Source organism: Manis pentadactyla, chromosome 7 (assembly GCF_030020395.1).
Source record: "Manis pentadactyla isolate mManPen7 chromosome 7, mManPen7.hap1, whole genome shotgun sequence".
Taxonomy (NCBI): Eukaryota; Metazoa; Chordata; class Mammalia; order Pholidota; family Manidae; genus Manis; species Manis pentadactyla.
In genome coordinates this window covers 48,248,043-48,266,572 of record NC_080025.1, presented here as the reverse complement: position 1 = coordinate 48,266,572, position 18,530 = coordinate 48,248,043, and the positions used below count along the sequence as shown (strand labels likewise).

The following is an 18,530-nucleotide window of genomic DNA, read 5'->3' as shown; positions in this document are numbered from 1 at the left end:
TGACCTCTTAGACCAGTCACACACTTTTTCTTGAGCCACAAACAGGTATATGTATCCATTTGCCTACACAAATGGCCACCAACTATGCTCTCTAGAATTTAAAAATATCTCTCTCTCCACCCCTTTCCATCACCTGTTTGGTTCCTTGCTCGATCCAATACATGTGAGCAGCGACTTCAGAATTATTATTCTGCCCACGTCTTTTTTCAAAGTGCCAGTGACATTTATTTCATCACTGGTTGACACCGGTTGCTCAGGGGAGACACAGGGGCTCCTGCAGATGGACATGTAACCCTGCAGTGTCCTCATATGCTTGAAGCATGCAGCTCTCGGGAAACCAGCAGCTCCACTAGGTCGCCTACTCCTTCCAGAACCCACTTCTGGGCTACTAAGACAGTAATGTTTCTGTCGATGATGCGCTCTGAGATTTGGACCCTGTTACGACTGCCCCTATAGTTCAGAGTTCACTAAGAATGTGTAATCCCTGCAACTGTGAAGGTCACAGTAGCATGAGGCTCACCTGCAATGACTGGCCCAAACAGGTACACAGGTGTGACACACAGTCACACAAGCAGCCCTCGCAAGACCTGTCCTCTCCCTCGCCGGGGACACTGAGAAGCTGTATGAACCCAAGGGCCCACCCCTGGGCCATGACGGGTCAGTGTGTGGCAGCCCGTCCCAGAATTGCTCCGTCCTGACACCCCCCTGCCCAACCACGCACAACCTGGGGGAAGGAGAGGCATTAGGACTGGGGGGCTTAGGGCTCCCGTCCACCCCCAGCTGCAGAAGGCCATCTAGTCAGCTCCTTGTGGGGGTATGAGCACACTTGCTCTCCCTTCTCCCCAGAGAGAAAACCTGGGTTAGAGCGACTGAGATGCAATTAACAAGACCACTCACTCTAGACCCCTGAACAGGAACACATGCCCCCCTAAATGGGATTGTACTCCCCCTACCCCCTCACGAGGGTGAGGGTGAGGACACAGCCCCCTGCCCCAAAGGGGACCGCATGCCCCCACCCCCATGAAGGTGACTACAAGCCCTCCCCCATAACAGGATCAGATCACAAACATGGCCCTAAATGAGAGGACAAGATCCCCCAACTCAAACAGGATCACACACACCCTGAACAGGACCATACGTACCCCCCAAATGGGACAAAATTCCCCCTCTAAAACGAGACCACACCCCCACTGAACAGAACTGCACACCTCTCACCCCCATGAAAGTGACTGCACACCGCCCCCACCAACACCCATGAATAGGACTGCACCCTCCTCCATGAGGAGGACTCCAAGCCCCTGGAACAGGACTGCATGTCCATGCAGGGTTGTCACCGTTACACCGGGTCCTCTTCCCCCTCCCTCCCGGGCCGCTGCCCCCAAGCAGGGTAGGGCCCCAGACCTGGCCCCTGCCCTGCCCTGAGCTACAGGGAGAGCCAAGGGGGAGGGGGGAGCAACATCGTTGTTGGGGCAGTGAAGGTACACAGCGGCACAAGGCACTTTGGGGGGATGGAGGCAGAAGGGCAAACTTGTGGGGGTGTCAGGGGTGGAAGGGGGTGCCCGTGTGTGCCTGATTCTGAGGAGTGGAGCACAGCCATTCCTCAAAGGCTGTGGTTGCTCCCCAGAGCTCGGGGCACCTCATCTACAGAAATCCCTCCACCTGGAAGGCACCTCTCCAAAATCCCATGCAGGAGCTTGGTGGCCTTTAACTGACATCTACAGCCAACATAGCCCGGAAATGCAGCTCCAGGCTGCCAGTTAAGCCTGCAGAGCAGGGCTCTGGGGCTTAGCAAGCTCACTGTCTCTGTCCAGCATGCAGAGTGGTAAACAGTGTTTGATCCAGAATCATGACATCACACAAAGCACTGTGCAGGGTGGGGGCACGTCCCTGCATATCCCTGTGTATCCCTGCTGGCTTAAACCCAGCCTCGTGGAGGGACCTCTGTCCAAGCACACGTGGATGAGACTGGCCCAGAAGGGACCCTGCAGCGTGGAAGGGGGCTGCAGAGCAGGGAGTCAAGGTTTTTCAGGGCTCCAAAGGCTTCCTCTGACATTTCTATTTCAGAGCAGCCGGGGATGCAGTCTGCCCTGTAGCCACCATGTGGCCTCTGTCCTGGGCTTCTCCAAAGAGGCCCTGACACACAGGGCCCCAGGAGTGGTCCCAGAAATGTCCCGACAGCAGTGTTTGCAGCTGTTTCTCAAGGCACGTATGAAGAGGAGACATAGAAGTTGCTTCATTTAAACTCTCTCCTGTAAAGTGTTCCTTTCACCGACACCATCTGCAGTGGCCACACTAAAGCTTGTGTCATGGGGCACCTGGGTGAGCCATTATGGGTCCCATCCTTGCAATACCAGTACACCACTGTCCCCAAGCCTGTGAGGGTGCGATCACAGGTAGCAGCTGAGGGTCTGCAGCCAGAACAGGACCGGGCCAGCCCTGAAAGGATGGGGTCAAGGGCCATGCACAGGGCACACAGGGAGCCCACCTTCCCAGCCATGACCTGCAGAGAGCACCTCATCATCCACAGGGGGCATGATCCCTTCCCAGAGGCCAAGACATGGGCGTGGTGGCCATCAGAGGCCAGGCCCCTCTGGGTGACAGCCCTACCCTCTGCAGACGGCAGCTAGGGACTAGAGCTTGCCAGCACCACCTGGCTCCCCAAGAGAAACTCCTGACTAGTAACGATTAGCAAGATGATGGAGAGGACACTGGGCTAAGGGGACTGTTCCTTCTAGACATGAGCCAGGGGGGCAGCTGACACACGCTCCACAGTGTACCCCTCATGTGAATCTGAGATTGACAATGCCTATTCCCCACAATCTTTGGAAACTCTCATTTATGCATTTGTGTAAAAATGTGGGTTTGGCTGAGATCCTGGCTGGGGCAGTTTCCAGAGCATGGGCGCAGAGCAGCCTGGGGAAAAGGGAGGTAGGGTCAAGTTTTAAAGACCATCCTGTCTCAGAATTATTGGTCTGGGTACAGGTCTTGACCTGGGCAAAGCTTTCTCTGGCCCCAGGGTGCCCTCAGGCCGCCTGTCCACTGAGCCCAGGTGGGTCTGCCTCTGTCCTGGCAGCTGGGGAGCTGTGTCAGGGTGATATGGGGAAGATGCATCACACATTGGTCTGGGCTCAACACAACAAAGGTCCAACAGCGAGGGTCCACAGACGGTAAACCCTAAAGCTGCAGCAGCCGGACGCCCCGTGGGAAAGTGTAGGTAGTCATTGAATTTCATGTACATGGAACTGGAAGTGAGCAAATATGCTAAAACACGAAGTGAGAAAAGCAGCATGGGAATGTGAACATGTAGCGTTTATAGTTATGATTTCATTTTGAAAATAAAAATTTTGGAAAATAAAAAATGTACCGAAATATTCATGAAAGGTTCTGTCCAGGTTGTGGAGTTCTAGCCAGTGTGAACACTTTTGGTAAGTGTTGGAATCATCTCAAGTTTTCACTAGTGATATGCATAAGTTTAAAAACAAGATACAGATTATCTTTAAGAAGAAAAGTACCATATTGCCTCTGCTGAATACACCCAAATTTCTATTTCTGCACTGTCTTCTTTTCTATGTTTAGAGCCATAGGCTCCCGTGTCTGATGAACACTTTTTTCCTTCTCTCGGATAAGCATGTGTCTGGTGGCCACAAGCCTCGTCACCCAGCAGAGCCCCAGGGGGACCTGCCTGCCCGCCATGGGAGGCCTGGATTCCACTTCACTTGACGAGTTGAATCATGAAATGCTTCAAATATATTTTCTGAGCTGTCCATAAACTGCCCATGGCCATATTTTTCCTTTTCAGTGAAGAAGTCAAATCCAGGAAAAAGGAAAAAGGAGACCAAGTGAAAGTAGTCAAGACTCCCTGCATGAAAGGCGGTCAGCTGGGGAGCAGCTTCTCCTTTACAGAATGCTGCCTGCCTGCCCAACTTGTCCCAGCGACCTGCTTTTTTCACCAACATGTGGCATGCAGCATGGTCTGCAATGGCCACACGGCTAGATGCACAGCCGCCCCACCCCGCCGGTCCCAATGCTGGGCACTCAGATGTCTTCACACCAGTCTCCTTTCCTCCCACTCACCTCAGGACCCACCTACCAGGCTAAAGTCAGGTGTCCCCAGGAGCACCCCTGGCTGCCACTCCCAAAGCACATCTCATTTTAACAATTTCGCTTTATTCATGAGGGGCCTGGGGTCAAGGACAGAGAAACACCTGCCCAACCTGAGTAGTCTGGGCTGCTCAGGCACCGGCTCAGCCCTGGCCAGGCCTGGGGGCCTCAGACTCACTGTGTGATGGGAGCTCATGGAGCCAGGGAGACAAGCAATCCTTGGTCTCTGCGTCACTCAGGTGGCATGCTGAGATGCAGCCCTGCTGAGGGCAGGTGTGCCAAGATCAGGACAAAAGACGGCCGGCTCCATAGTCACCCGGTCCATGGTGGATGTCACCTTCTACCAGCTGCCACGAGAGGAAGGAGTGAGGCTCAGGGCAGAGAAACTCTTGGGTGCTGAGGACAGAGCAGGGAGCCAGCCTTCGTATGGGGACACCAAGTGCCCCCACTGAGCCCTGGGGAAGCAGGGTATCCTGTCCAAGACTGTGGGGTACCCAAGACTGAATTCAGCCTGGCCTGGGAGGTCAGCATGTGGTGGCCTATTTACCCCTGAGCTGCAGGAGGTGACTTTCTCAGACCACTAGAAAATTGTATTTAGAAACCCAGGAGGTCCTTGGGAACTCTGCACCTTTTTCTAAATACACTGAACTCCCAATTATGCACGTGGACAGAGTGTGCAGTAACACCATCATTGGTACCTTGGGACACACATGGACCTTCCTCACACTGTGCTAGGGTGATTCACATTTACTGGATGGCTACCTGATCCTATTTAAAGATGAAGAATGGAGAACCTGTGAGGTGGGGTCACAGCACCCACCTGGCCCTGCTGAAGGAAAGTGGGACCCGCGGTGGGACCAGCACAAGGGTCATCCCCAGATCCCTGGCACACGACACCCACCTGTCCTGTAAGTTCTATCAGGTCACAAACGCAGGTTGTATCAGGATCACCCAGGGGTGGGAGTCTGCTGCCTCACCAAACAGCGGGGTCAGTCCTCCATGCAACTGGGACACACACCCAAGTTAGAAACACAAATATAAAATATTGTTCTCAAACCTAACTGTACATTAGAATCACATTTAAAATCCCAATGCTGGGACCTCTCCCCTTACCTGTGGGAGTGAGGCCCAGATACTGGCATTTTAAAAACTCCCTGGTATTACCAATATACAACCAGAGCCACAAGCTCAGAACCACAGCAGGTCTCAACCTTAGTTTCACACTAGAGTCACAAATGGGGAGAGTATTCAAAACAATTCTGATTCCCGAGCTGCAATCCACCTCTGGAGACAGAAGTTGCCTGGGCACTTTTAGCATCTGCACTTTGTAAAGTCCCAGGTGACCGCACTGTGTGCCCACTGGGGAAACTTCTCTGAAGAGTAGGAGGAAACCCATGAGCTCCTGGAACATGACCTTTGTCTTCTATCTGGACCACTAGAAGGTGGAGCACTCTTAAGCTATTTATCTTTGTATGATCATATAAGAATGAAGTCCCATGTCATACAGGCACATGTGGTGAGTTCTGAGAAGTCCCCCGCGGTCCTAGGAATGAAAACAGTCACCTAGGACTGCTCTGTATTAATTCGAGGCCTCCTGATTTGGGCTCATCCAATTAAACACATGCACCTTCTAAAGTCGGAGCGCAAGTGGAGAAAGGACAGCAGGACAATGAAAAGCACAGTCTTCCCTGCTTAAATGTTCCCAGAATGATTTAAACAGCTTTATCCCACCCCCTAAACTGAAAAAGGCCTTGATTTACCAGTCCCTTCCATCTGCAGGATGTATTCTTGAAGGGCTGGGTGACACCTGTTAGGAATTCCTGGTCTGAGTGCTGACAACGCTCCAGACCTCAGCGGACGTGGTCCTCAGCAGCAGGGTCCTCTTCCCCAGTCTCCCTGAGTCTCAGGAGAGCTTCCGGGAACAGGAGGACACCTGAAGAATGATGCCAAGAGGCCCCGGAAGGGAAGCCTATAGTTTGGATAGCAAAACTGAAAATCCTCCCCGCTGGAAAACACTGAAGTGCTTGGTTAGGTAGGAGCATTTCCTCTAAAATGCCACATTTAAAAAAAGGGAAATGATACGTCCAAAAGGCTAGAAGTATAGCTTTCCAATTGGAGGAATTTTAGCAATACTCCCATGTTTCACTCAATAAAAGCTATCATGGAAAGCACAGATGTAAAAAGCTGCATGGCAACCAAAAGGCAAGATGATACTCCACTCACACCTGAGTTTCACCCTTAAGCACCACCAGCAAGGCTGCTGCCTGGCTTCGGTTCCTCTTGCTTACTTGAATTTATTTTCTTTTTTTATTTAGCCCCCTCCCCGATCACTGGATCTGACTGGGCTTCTCCTCAAACACATCACGTTTCAGCATCTACAGTGTTTACAAAGGATAGTCACCAGGGCTGTCCACCTTCAGGGCCGTCTTTCTGGAGGGCAGAGCAGGTGGGCGTGGCCAAGGACCAACCGGCCAATAGGCTGCGACGAGGAACGAGGCAGTGACTTCCAGACAGCAGCTGAGAACTGTTACTCCCAGGCCTGTCCCTGCAGGAGATGTCATGAGCTCTCTGTCCTGGAGGAGACCGTCTTACCACCATCTACCTAGGATTCAGTACATTAGCAGTTGTCCCTTAATGAAGACAGCATGTGTCCCTTAGGGGATCACATCTGTGCAGACCAGCTTTTTTCTACCGCACCCAAGGCAGAGGTTTGGGAAGCAACCCCATCACACCGGAGGCCAGGAGGTCTCCAAAGTGGACATTCAAACTTGGAGTGGGCCAACCCTCAGCAAGTTAAATGAGCTGCCATGTGGCCCAGCAGTTCCACTCAAGAACTGAAAACAGGTGCTCTGACTAGTGTTTGCACATGACGTTCACAGTTGCCAACAGGGAGAGCAACCGAATATCCAACCAGGGTACCCAAACACAATAGGGTGCACCCATACCGTGGAATGTGAGTCAGCCTTAAACAGGAATGGAGCTCTCACACATGCAACACGGATGAGCCTGGAAAATCCAATGCTCAGTGAAGGAAGCCAGACACAAAAGGTCACACATCATATCAGTCCACTTACATGAAATGCCCGAAATAGGCAAATCTATAGAGAAGAAAGCAGATTAGGGGCTGGCAGGGTGGGGGATGAGAGGGGTCGGGGAGTGATAGCTAATGGTTAACAGGGTTTCCTTTCAGGTTGATGAGAAAGTTCTGGGACTAGATAGCGGTGATGGTTGTATAACATTGTGAAGATGCTTAATGCCACTGAACTGTACACATTATTTTTGTTATTTTTGTTAGATGCTTTTCTTCCACGGTTAAAAAAAACAAAAACCCTGGAGTGGTGATTTCTGTTTTCTATGGTGGCCTTCTCAAGGGTTTTCACATTGAATTGCACATTATTTTATTTAAAATTGCTTGATTTTCATTCTCCTTTAACATTAGTGCTGGGGTATCATAGATTTTCTTTTTTAAATACGTGTTAAAGTGGTTTATATTAGCTATGGCTTTGATCTCAGGACAGTAAAGATGGCATGAGAAAGTATACACTCAAAATGGAATTGGAACTGTGGGCCTGGGAGGGTGGAGAACCATGGCTGAAAAGGTCAGTCCAGGCACTCCAGGACAGGCAGGAGGGACCCCGGAGCATACCACCAGCACCAGCATCCCCAGGCCAACAGGGACATCCACAGACACCTGTCCAGGTGACCACATGGGGCACCTGGATCTGCCTGTTTGTGATGTGAGAGTCATGGAAGGAAAACAAACTGTTCATCAACTCCCAAAAGTCAAACTGGGTTTTGTGCAATAAAAGAAGGTGGTTTCAACAGTAGGTTGCCAAAAGCAACCGTGTATTTCTTATCCTAAGATCTCTTCCAAACTAGAAGTGCACAGAGCTCCCTGGATCAGGTATAAATACACACTAGTGTATGTACATATGTCACTACTCAGAGCCCCAAAGCATGGTGTCAAGGGGTGTGGAGGGGCAGTGGACAGTCCTGACTGCAAGCAGGAGCCTCTTTTTAGAGCTCTCAGGGCACACGAACCCCATCTCCCATTCATCTCCAGTGACCAGAGAGCACTGCTAGAGAAGTCCAGCTACGCCTGAGCAGCAATAGAGCAAGGATCCCTCCCAGCAGTCTCTGCAGGCGCTGGCCTGGACCACTGGCCCTCATCCCCATCTCCTTTATCCTCATTCCACGGTGGGCTCCGGGGTGGGGAAGCCCAGGGCAATTCCCGTTCCTCCTCTTTCCAGGAGCTCACGACTGTTGGGAGAGATGGCAGAATGACAAAGGGACAGTCACTCTTCTGTGTTCTCCAGGCAGGACAGGGAAGCCCTGGGCTGTTGGGAAAGGGGCGAAGTCAGGGGAGGTGTCCCGGACAGGAGACCTGGACTTGACCCACAATGACCCAGAGAGCCCCCAACAGATGGAGGCCCCTGAATGAAAGGCCAGTCTTCTTCGAGCTGCCTGTGGGAGGCCTGTACCACCTGGTCCGACCTGCTCTTATGTGTCCCCAGGGCCCAGGCATCATTAACCACCACCTGAAACCACCCATGGTCAGCTTCCAAACAGCACCCAGGGTTTACATGGTGGCAATAGGATCTGGGTCCCTTTACAGACCCAGGGATGCTCCCTGCCTGGCCCAGTGGGAATGGGCCTGGCTGGGCAGCTAAGATCAGGGGGTTTCAGTAGATGTGAGTGGGCAAGTGTGAAGTCGGGGTGAGATAAGCTGGTTCAGGGACTGTGAGTCCAGCAGGCAGAGAGATCATACCCACAGCCTGTGAACCTCTTCCAGAATCATGTGATCTGTACCCTACTGCCTGGAAGGGGGGTGGGGGGGCAGGGAAAGAACGAAGGAAGAAAGGGAGAGAGGAAGAAAGGAAGCAATGACGAGGGGACAGGACAGAGTAGTGGAGACAAACACCCCTAAAGGAGGCTGTGACTTTGAGAAACTCCAAGGGATGCGAATATACATATACAAAGCAGACCAATTAAAAAATTTATCCTATGATTTAAAAAACACTCTTTTCAAAATTTGGTAAAAAAAACAAAACAAAACAAACACGTGACATTTAATTTTACCATCCTGACTATTGCTAATGGTAGAGTTTGGTAGTGGGAAGTATAACCACCTGTTGTGCAATACATCTCTGTAACTTTTTCATCTTGCAATACTGAATAAAACATTACTCTTGATGAAAAAAGCATTTACACTTTTGAGTTCTACGCTGCTAGAGCTTCTCAAATGACAAGGATTCACCCAAACCTGGGCACATTGTACCTTAAGCTGACCACCTGCCATCCGCCGAAAGGCCTTTCTATGCCATTCCACCCTCGCCGTCTGAGGCGCACAATGGGGAAGGGAAACACAGTACCAGTGGGTTAGTGGTTCATGTTTCCCCAGGGAAAGCAGTGGAAATCATTCTTTACCCTCTTGTCACCCAGGTCACCTGCAGCTGCTGAGGACGGTGCATGCACGGTCCTCTCCCGTGAAGGACAGAGGGGCTGGCACTGCGTGCCCTGCTGCCCACTCCCTCGAGGAGCATGGTCTATCTGCCACCCACACACAGGACCACTGCACTGGTCTGCACATGGTCATCTTGTCTGTGAATGGGAGAATGGAGGAAAGACTGAGTGTGGAGCTAAGCAGTCCCCTCACTGTCTACTCGGTCCCCACACACCACAGCCTAGGTTCTTGCTCTGAGTTGGGACACTCTTCCAGAAAGTGCCTGAGAACACAGGCGGCCACATGGAAGGAGCGTGAGTCCCAGCCATCACCGTCTCCGACCTCGAGCTTCCCTCTCTGAGCAATGGACACTATCCTGATCTCATCCAACCAGAAGCCGTGACTTGATGGAGCTTTTTGTGTTTGAGGAGACCTGCTCTTCTGCCAAGGCCTCTGGGAGCATGGTTCTGCCTGGTACAGCAAGGAGGCTGCACCCCAGAGCCTCAGGAGCAAGTGGGGAAACTGCAGCACATCGCATCGCTGGGGCCTCTGTGAGGCCAGGTCATGCTGCCCTGGGCAACTCTGGCTCTGAGACGCATTTCCGTAACATTCAGTCTACATCCTTGGGAATCGAGGGGATCCTACAGGGTGGGTATTCTGTCTCATGACACGGTCAGGGTCCATGCTAGCCCCTCTGCACTCCCTCTCCCATGCACCTGGATTCCCAGTCGCTGAACACACCTGTACTCACAGGCACATAGCCCTGGCTCTCCCAGCACCTGCACAGCCCTTGCCGACTTTCCTCCTAGGGCCTTCTTGCTTCCTACACCCCAATGCAGCCTCATTCTTCTATCCCACCCACCCTGGGTTTATGCATGCCCAGGCCATCTGTTCCCACTTGGGGGCTCAACACTAAGGGGGTCATAGCTGGAGACCACTTCGTTGTAACACGCATTAAACAAATTACTACACCTGGACCTTTAGAAAATCACCATGGATGCTGTGTCCCCAGCACTTTGATCTCCCACACCTGGATCACTAATAGCCAAAATGGAACAGGCATTTCCATTTCTCATAATACCCTACACGGGGGCTGCTCTGGGCCCAGGAGCCAGGCTGCTCCCTCCTGCTGGCGAGGCCTCACTGCCAGACCCCTGCTCAGAGCCCCCACACCCGGCAGACTCGCTCAGCGGCAGTGATTCTGGTGTGGGAGCGACCTGGGGCTGTTGCCAGTATGCCTCCCCTTCCTGAGTCTGTGGGCCTCTTGCATGGGAATCAAGAGTGTGCAGGGCCATGAAAGGAAGCTGCTTTCTGTGCTCTAAAATACTTCAAGTTTTCACATTGGATCCTTTTGGTTGGGGTTTAACATAATTTGAATCAGGCTTTCCACTGTCCACTGTTAAAACTGATACTTCACTCTGCTCTGAATTTCCTTCATTGTAAATAGACCATCTGCCCTGGGCGAGCACCAGTGCAGCGGGGGTCTGGGTTTGTGGTGGGGCAGACAAGAGCTGGGCATCCCACAGCAGTCAGCAGGCACACGCGGGGCCTGCCAGGATCCCGCCATTGTGGGTGGGAGGTTGATGTACACGAATAAATATTTGGACATGAAGCAAGGAGCCCTCGAATTATGGGAAAACAGCTGGCTTCCTGCCATCAACAGCATCATAAATTTCATCAATTAAGTCGTTTCCTTTGTTATTTGGGAATCATTAGTCTCAATCTCTCCCTGCTAGAAGGACATGGTCCAAGACACCCACCTATGTGCAGGGGGAAGAAGGCAGTGCGGCAGGGAGGCCTGGGGTGTGCGAGGAGGATGCAAGGACCCAGTAGGGCCCAGAGGGGTTGTGCCTGTATGGAGCCACAGCCGAGTGGGGCACCTGGCACCACGCCCCATCCCTCACCCCATTTACAAGGCTGCCTAAGCTTTCCGACAGCCCCCCTCTGGATAGTCTCTCTAGGGTCTTGTGGGTGGGGACAGGCTGCACTGTCCTGTGATAAACCTTTAGAAGGTCTCAGTTCAGCAGAGCCACCTCAGTCCTCAGAGAGCCATTTGCATTTCCACCAGCACCACACCCACTGTTTGTAAACATTACCATGTGACAGGTCACAAATGAGGAAGTCACATTCATGGCCCTCAAGGGGTTTTTCTTACTGGTGCAAGAGTGAGTTTAGTGGCATAAGGGCATAGCATGAGTTGCAGTCAGACAGATGGAAGCTCTTTGACACCTCCCGGTAGGTATAAACCCAGGGATGAGGTGAACAAACTCAACTATAATGCCCAGCACAGTGCAAATGCTCAGAGTGGCAGTGCCTATTAAAATCACCATCATCACCGCTACCATCTCACCATCACAATCATCATCACCATCACCACCACCATGCTGGTATCAAGGATACTTTCTCAGGAAATGCTCAGCCTTCACATATAATTTCCATTCTCTGAAATAACCAGTCCGCTGGTGGGCTGCTGCCTACGAGCCGTGTGGAACATGCAGCAGTGCCCAGGAGGAGCTGAGGGTGATGGCGTTTCCAGCTCTCTACCACCAGATAGCTGGTGGTCTTTCTGCTAGTGAGGACATGATCTGCAAAGAACAAAGGCTTTTACTGAAATTTCAGGATGCTGAGGTCTCTGCCACAAACCATTCCTTCCAGCCAGAATTAAGACGCTGTAGCAGCCGGTATCTAGGAATAAGATGCAAGGCTAGCCAAGGAGGGTCTCATGTAGAAGACACAGAGTATTGGAACTTTCCAGCTCATTTCCCATCCCAGCAAGATTCAAGGCAGCTCTGGTCAGACACATGTTGCTGGAGCCAAGCCTCAGGCACACAGACACAGGAATGATGCATCTTTGGGGTGACAGCCATGCCTGGGCATGTCATGGAGCCTTTCAGATTCGCCAGCCCTCCTCAGCACAGGAACTGAGAACCACAGGTGGCCCAGCCCAGCTGGGCAGCCCTGGCCTCACCAGTTAGGAGGTGGATACATGCTGAGGATCTGGAACAGATTCAAAGCACAGTTTTCCAACATCCCAAAACCTTCTGAAATGTTCCAGGGACTCAGAGCTACTTGGTTAGCTTTTGTGTCTTCCCCCGGCATCTAGTGATTTTTTTCTGATGCTGGCTGATCTAGCCTTTTCCAACTGAGAGATGTAAATACTGACATTTAAATATTAAAATCAATGGGTTCCAGCATTCTGTACATTTGCCAGGGAGGAAAAGAGGTCCCCCAGCCACAATTCGAATGGCAGAGAGCTACAGACATGAGTCTTCTTTTGATTTCTATTGAGACAAGATGTCTAGGGATGAAAGCCAATAACCCTGCACCTGGGCTGGTTTCAGGAACGCCTCTACATGTGCAGCTTCTTTATATCAAATGCACGTAAGTCTAAAACGTGTGCTGCCTTTCCACGCTTGGCACTTACCTAAGCAGGGAGTTTGCTCTGGGCCTGCAAATCTGGAAGGCCAGGGCTTACTTGCTCTGCCCCAACTCCATGCAGTGAGCCACGCCCCTGGTGATAGCTGATCACTGTGCAGGGATGGGCTTGTAACAGGCTTCCTACCAGAAGCTCATTTCCACATTTAAAAAGGTCTTTGAAGATCAGTATCCAGTGTGTTTATATCTGATCTCCTGACATCACTACAGCTCTAAAAGCATGGGGGGAAAATGACAGATGGTCAAGATCTTTGTCAAAGATGCATGGGTTAATGAACACTTCAATTGGATTTGTATGATTAATAACCAAACACCCACTGAAATTGCTGAAGTATTCACGTCCTTCAATTTCAAAAACGTCATTAAATTATTTCCATAATGAAAGAAACTATGGAGCTTCGGAAATCACAATAAAAATTCCAGGAATAAAAGTGCTGGGTTTATCAAGTAACTGAAGTATGGTCAACAGAGTGCGGAGGGTGGGAAGTGACTTTCTTCTGTTTTTTTACTGTGGCAAGAATGAGGAATTGTGAAGGATGGAGTTCTATCTCAACTGGAAAACACATTAACTAAAAGAATTGGCCAGATGGTAAACTGACCCTTGAAATCTTCCCCTGTATACATCCAGTCTCTGCAACCTCCTCCAAACCCAAGTCCAGGGAGACTTTAATCCAGGAGGAAAGACTTCTGCTTTTGATTTTTCCAAGTAATTTCTTTTAAGTGGGTTTGATGTAAGAAAGAGAATGTGGATAGTTTTGCTCCCACTAAAACCTTTTTTAAACTGAGACTGTCCCGGGTATTCTGGGGCTGGGGGTACCATGTGTCTATTTAAATGAGTTCATGCACCTAAACCCTCTACCTGGACCCAGCAATTGCTCAGCTGCTACTGTGACCATTGCTGTTCACAGCTACATGGTAGTCAGATAATGTACTGCGGCTGACTCTTAGCTTCATCCCACTCCCAGTCAAGGCCACTCAGGTTCCCAGGAACTGAGGGGAGTTGGGATGTCACACCATAAGCTCACCTATGTTCCAGGTACACAGGTGTGTGTGGACCAGCACTTTCTGAACCTTCCATCAGCCAGGTGCTGTGACAGGGTTTCTTGTAACAGACGGAGTGAACACAGCCGGCCACTGCAGACCAAGGCATGTGGGGACCCATGCGTGCGAGGCCTCAGGATCTGGGCAGTTCTGACACCCACCTTCCACCTGCAGAGCAGGCGGGGCCTCTGGGTGCAGACGGCGGGGCCCAATTCCTGCCCTCCTGCCTATGACCTACATGGCCTCTGATGGGCCTCTTTCCCCTGACATTCCAGAAACCCGACCATCAGACATGTGGTCTCTATAGCCAAGGGGCCTCAAGAAGATGAACAAGGCTTCCCGATCAGTATTCCTGCTCAGCACAGCAGCAGCAATGCCCCAATGCACCCCACACTGTGCCCTCAGCTGTCTTTGGGTCCTGGCCCTGATGGCCAGCGGGCTCCCAGATGCAGACCCCCATTGCCCCTGTCACCCCAGACAGCAGCTGCACCCAGACCTGCCCGTCCTCTGTGGAAGCTCCACCCTGTGACCTTCGAAGGCTGTTCCCTGTGTCCCCACACCCGTACTCCATCCAGCACCCCTCTGCCTGCTGGGCATCCACCCGGCTGGATCTCTAGGCTCCACAGCCTATGCCCCTCCAATGAGGAGAGCCTGCGTGTCGCAGACCCAAGCCCAGCCCATGCCCCCACACGATCCCTCCCTCTCCTCACCTCACCCACCTGCAAGGAGCCCACCCTCTGTCCCCTCCTCCCTGCTCCCTGCATTGCCAGCACGGGACACCTTATCCCCTGGGATGCATGGTTACACTCCTGTCCCCACAGGCTGTGTCCAGGGTCCCACTGTCCTCTTTCTTTTCCCCCAGACCAGTGACAAACTCAGCCCTCTCCTACAAGCCCTATTCCATGACACATGGGTGCAGGTAAGTCCCTGAAATGCCAGCTCACCTTGCTGTGGTGGGGCTCGGCTGGGGCTGCCCCTCATGTCCTGCAGGCAGCCACCTGCCCGGAGCCCACCTCGCATGCCGTCTGGGAGCGTGGGGCCATTGGCCTGGCTGCCCGGCGTGTTCATGTGGGTGGGGACAGGCTCAAAGGTGGGGTCCAGCTCCAAGATCAACCTGTTGAGCTGCTCGATGGACTGGTCGATGTCCAGGGTGGGTGACCCTGGGGAGGGGTCTGCACTTGACTCCAGGCCAGTCCCGTTCACCACTTTGCCATCTGGGAACCTGGGCTTGAACGCTTTGCCAGGAGGGGGCCGCTGTGGGTCGGGGGGATGCGGCCCGGGGCCTATACCCCTCTGGACAGAGACTCTGCTGCTGGTTCCCCGGGCGGGGGTGACTGGGACTCTGGGCTGGGCCTGCACCAGGCGGGAACTATCCTCTGGGCTGCGGCTGACAAGCCTGGCCTCCCCGTTGGGAGGGAAGCTGTACTGATGAGCCACCACCATTTGCTGCTGGCGCACCCAGGTCTGCGTGGAGTAGCTGCTCTGCCCATAGGCCTGCGTCTGGGAGGACATGGATGGCTTTCTGAGAATGGGCTGCAGCTGCTTAGACTCTCGGCCCCCACAAGCCCGCTCCCGCTCATACAGGGGGTCCACACTGAGGCCCAGGTCTGGGGCAAGGGTCCCCAGTGGATCTTCACCAACATTGTTACCAAATCCATCAGACAGGAGGGAGTTCTGGCTGCTCTGGTGACAGGCGAAGGGGACCAGGTGGGCCGACTGGTGTCCCTCAGAGGAGGACAGGGTCCCAATGCTGTCCACACTGTGCAGGTCGTGACTGGGCATCTCATCATCCAGGATGTCCGTCTCCCGGTCTTTTGGTGTGGCGTCTCCATTCACGTGGACCTGGGCAGGCACGACATGGCGTGTCCCACTGTACTTGCTGTGAGCATCGGTCATATCCCTGAGGGGGCTTCTGGAATCTTCTAGGCCAAAGCCGCTGAGCAGCTGATCCAACTCAGCCTTCTCCTGGGGGCTCAGGCCCCTCTTGGGTCCCAGGCCCAGGTGCTCCTCAGTCCTGTCTGTCCTGACCGAGGCAGTGGAGTGGCCTGAGTCACTGCTGACAGACAGGGTGTGGTCGCTGTGGTCGGGGCTGCGGGCAGCCGGGGAGGCTGGGGGCCCGCCCGGGACGCCGGGATCTGAGGTGCTCTTTTTCCTCACCTTGGCATAGAGGCTGCCGTCCACAGGGCCCTGCGTGTGCAGCACTGAGGAGAGAAGGGAGACGCTGTAAGTCAAAGACAAATATATGAACTCATAACAGCCAACTGACAACAGTCAAGGACAGAAACCCTCCAGGACCCCAAAATTCTATTTATGCTCTGGCAAAGCAATTCTAATAGCCCGACAGCTTCAGGTCCCAGAACCGTTTCTACCTTTTCTGCAAAGGCTTGCATCCATGACTTCCACAGCCTTTCCCTAAATCTGAGTTAACTGTACTGGTACAACAACTTAAATTAGAGAACCTCTGGGCTTCTCCACACTTGGCTTCTCCTTGCCTGAGGGCTCACTGTTCATCCATCACCAGTGTGGCTGGTGAGCCAAGCTCACCTCGTAAATCCCCAAGACTCAGGAATCAGCTGTGACATGCAGGGCTCCTGTACAGTGCCTGTGGGCATCTTGGGGGCTTCGGGCTGGCTGCACATTCTCACTAAACAGAACGTCTGACTGACCACACCAGCCTCTCAACATTTGAGGCCTGAGACACTGCAGGAACAGGCCTCAGGCCTTCCTGTTAGCACAGCGTCTCTGGCCCAGGGAGGTGCCCGGGGGCAGGTAGGGCCAGGCACAGAACCCTTGGAGCCCATCTTTATGAACTGACAACCACACATCGGGCAGTCAGGAAAACTCAAAGCAGGCCTCAGAGTCAGGGGGAGAGCAGGGCTCTCAGCTGCCTCTGCTAATTACAGCCTGGCTGTGGTACTCAGAGCTGCCAGTCTCAGACTGCTGACTAAGCATCCGTGTTTGCCTGGGTCCCAGAAGAGGTGGGAGAAGCACCCACCAGCCCACCCCGCTGTCCTGTCCTCCCAGACAGGACATTGCAGGCATACCTCAACAAGGGGGCTGCGCAGGCTTGACCCCTGCTGAGTGGGCACCCGGGAGGCACAGTGTTCCAGGCGACTGAGCTGCTCTGGAGGGAGCTACCCTGGGTCCTGGGCTCTGGGCCTAGTGTGCTGGCTACACTACCATGGTCAGCAGCTTCTAGCTCTTTCAGAAACACTGCAGTGACATGTCAGGACAGAAACCTGTGGGCTATTTGGGGATGCCGAGAACACACAACCCTGGGCTTCTTTCTTATTCCAAATGTGCCTGGGGCAATGGGGCAAGAGGAGCTGGGGGTGAGCATGGGGGTACAGTCCAACACAGAGCCCCACTGATCCCCATCCTGCAGAGCCAGGGGAGAGGAGAAATGACACCCCAAATACCGGGAATAAACCAAGTCCTCAAGCAGGCAGCTGGGGCCTGAGCTCCAGTGAGGGCAGGCACGGGTGTAGCCCACGGGGACTCAGGGGGCCGGGGCGCTGGGGAACTGCTGTCACTGAGGCTGAGTGCAGGGCAGGCCCTCACACGGTGTCTCTATTCCCACAGTAGAGCCTGCCCAGCAGATGAGCTCTTACTCCTTGTTAAAAGATGAAGAGCTGATGCTCCGTGGGAATCGGCAACCCACTGAGGTCAGGCAGCTGCTGGGAAGTGGAAGAGAGACTAGAACCCAGGTTGCTTGGTCTGAAGGCCACACACCCCTGCTGACCACACGCCATCTGCTCCAGAGCACCAGCTGGGTACGCCCCAGGCCCCACCCAGGAGCCAGGTGGCACCGAGACACTGCACCCTGAATGGGGTCAGCGAGCAGCTCTGGGCCCAGGTCAGAATGGGGGCCAAGCTCTGTGGCCCTGGAGACTGCACAGGCCACAGGCAGAAGGGCCGACTGGCAGCATGGTGCTGGGGCACCAGACAAGTCCTGGCTCTAGCCCAGCCCACCCTCAGCCCACCCGAGTTCACCGGCAGTAAAAAGAGGGTGTGGGTGTTCCACAGGGGTCAGAGATGCACATACAGATGAGGGTCTGTGCATCCCTGAGGAAGCCCCAGTGTAGCCTGGCCTGTGAGAATCCCCTGCAGCCAGGAAAACCCAACCAAGACAAGCTCCGGGGAGCCCACTCTCCTGTCCACAGAGTATGAGAATCACAGACCCCCACCACAACCAGGGCCCAGACCAGGGCCAGGGGGTCCACCAATCTCACATGGCAAAGACCACACATCCATGACTTCCACAGCCTTTCCCTAAATCTGAGTTAACCGTATTGGTACACTGACATACAAAAAAAAAGCCAAGAACGAGTTGTACAAAAATTCCTATTTAAATTGGGATGCTGCCAGGTGTCTTCCCATCATTTTCAGGCAGAAGCCCTTGGCCAGCCCCACTAAAAACAGTCCCTAAGGAGGGGCCGCATCTGGTGGAGAAAGGAGGGATGTTCCCCTAGCTGGGCAGTTACAAGCAATAGCATCTTTATTAGTTTTA

The 18,530-nt window shown here is 53.1% G+C and overlaps 1 protein-coding gene across 15 annotated transcripts in view; it reads right to left on the bottom strand.

Moving 5' to 3' along the window:
- The window catches only part of TNS3 (tensin 3), a 227,620-nt gene that overhangs the window by 59,517 nt on the left and 149,573 nt on the right, over positions 1-18,530 (bottom strand). For all 15 annotated transcript variants that reach the window (XM_057505348.1, XM_057505350.1, XM_057505352.1 and 12 more), the window contains one exon: positions 14,965-16,221. In XM_057505348.1, coding sequence (XP_057361331.1) covers positions 14,965-16,221 — 1,257 coding nt within the window. The remainder of the gene's footprint in view (positions 1-14,964; positions 16,222-18,530) is intronic.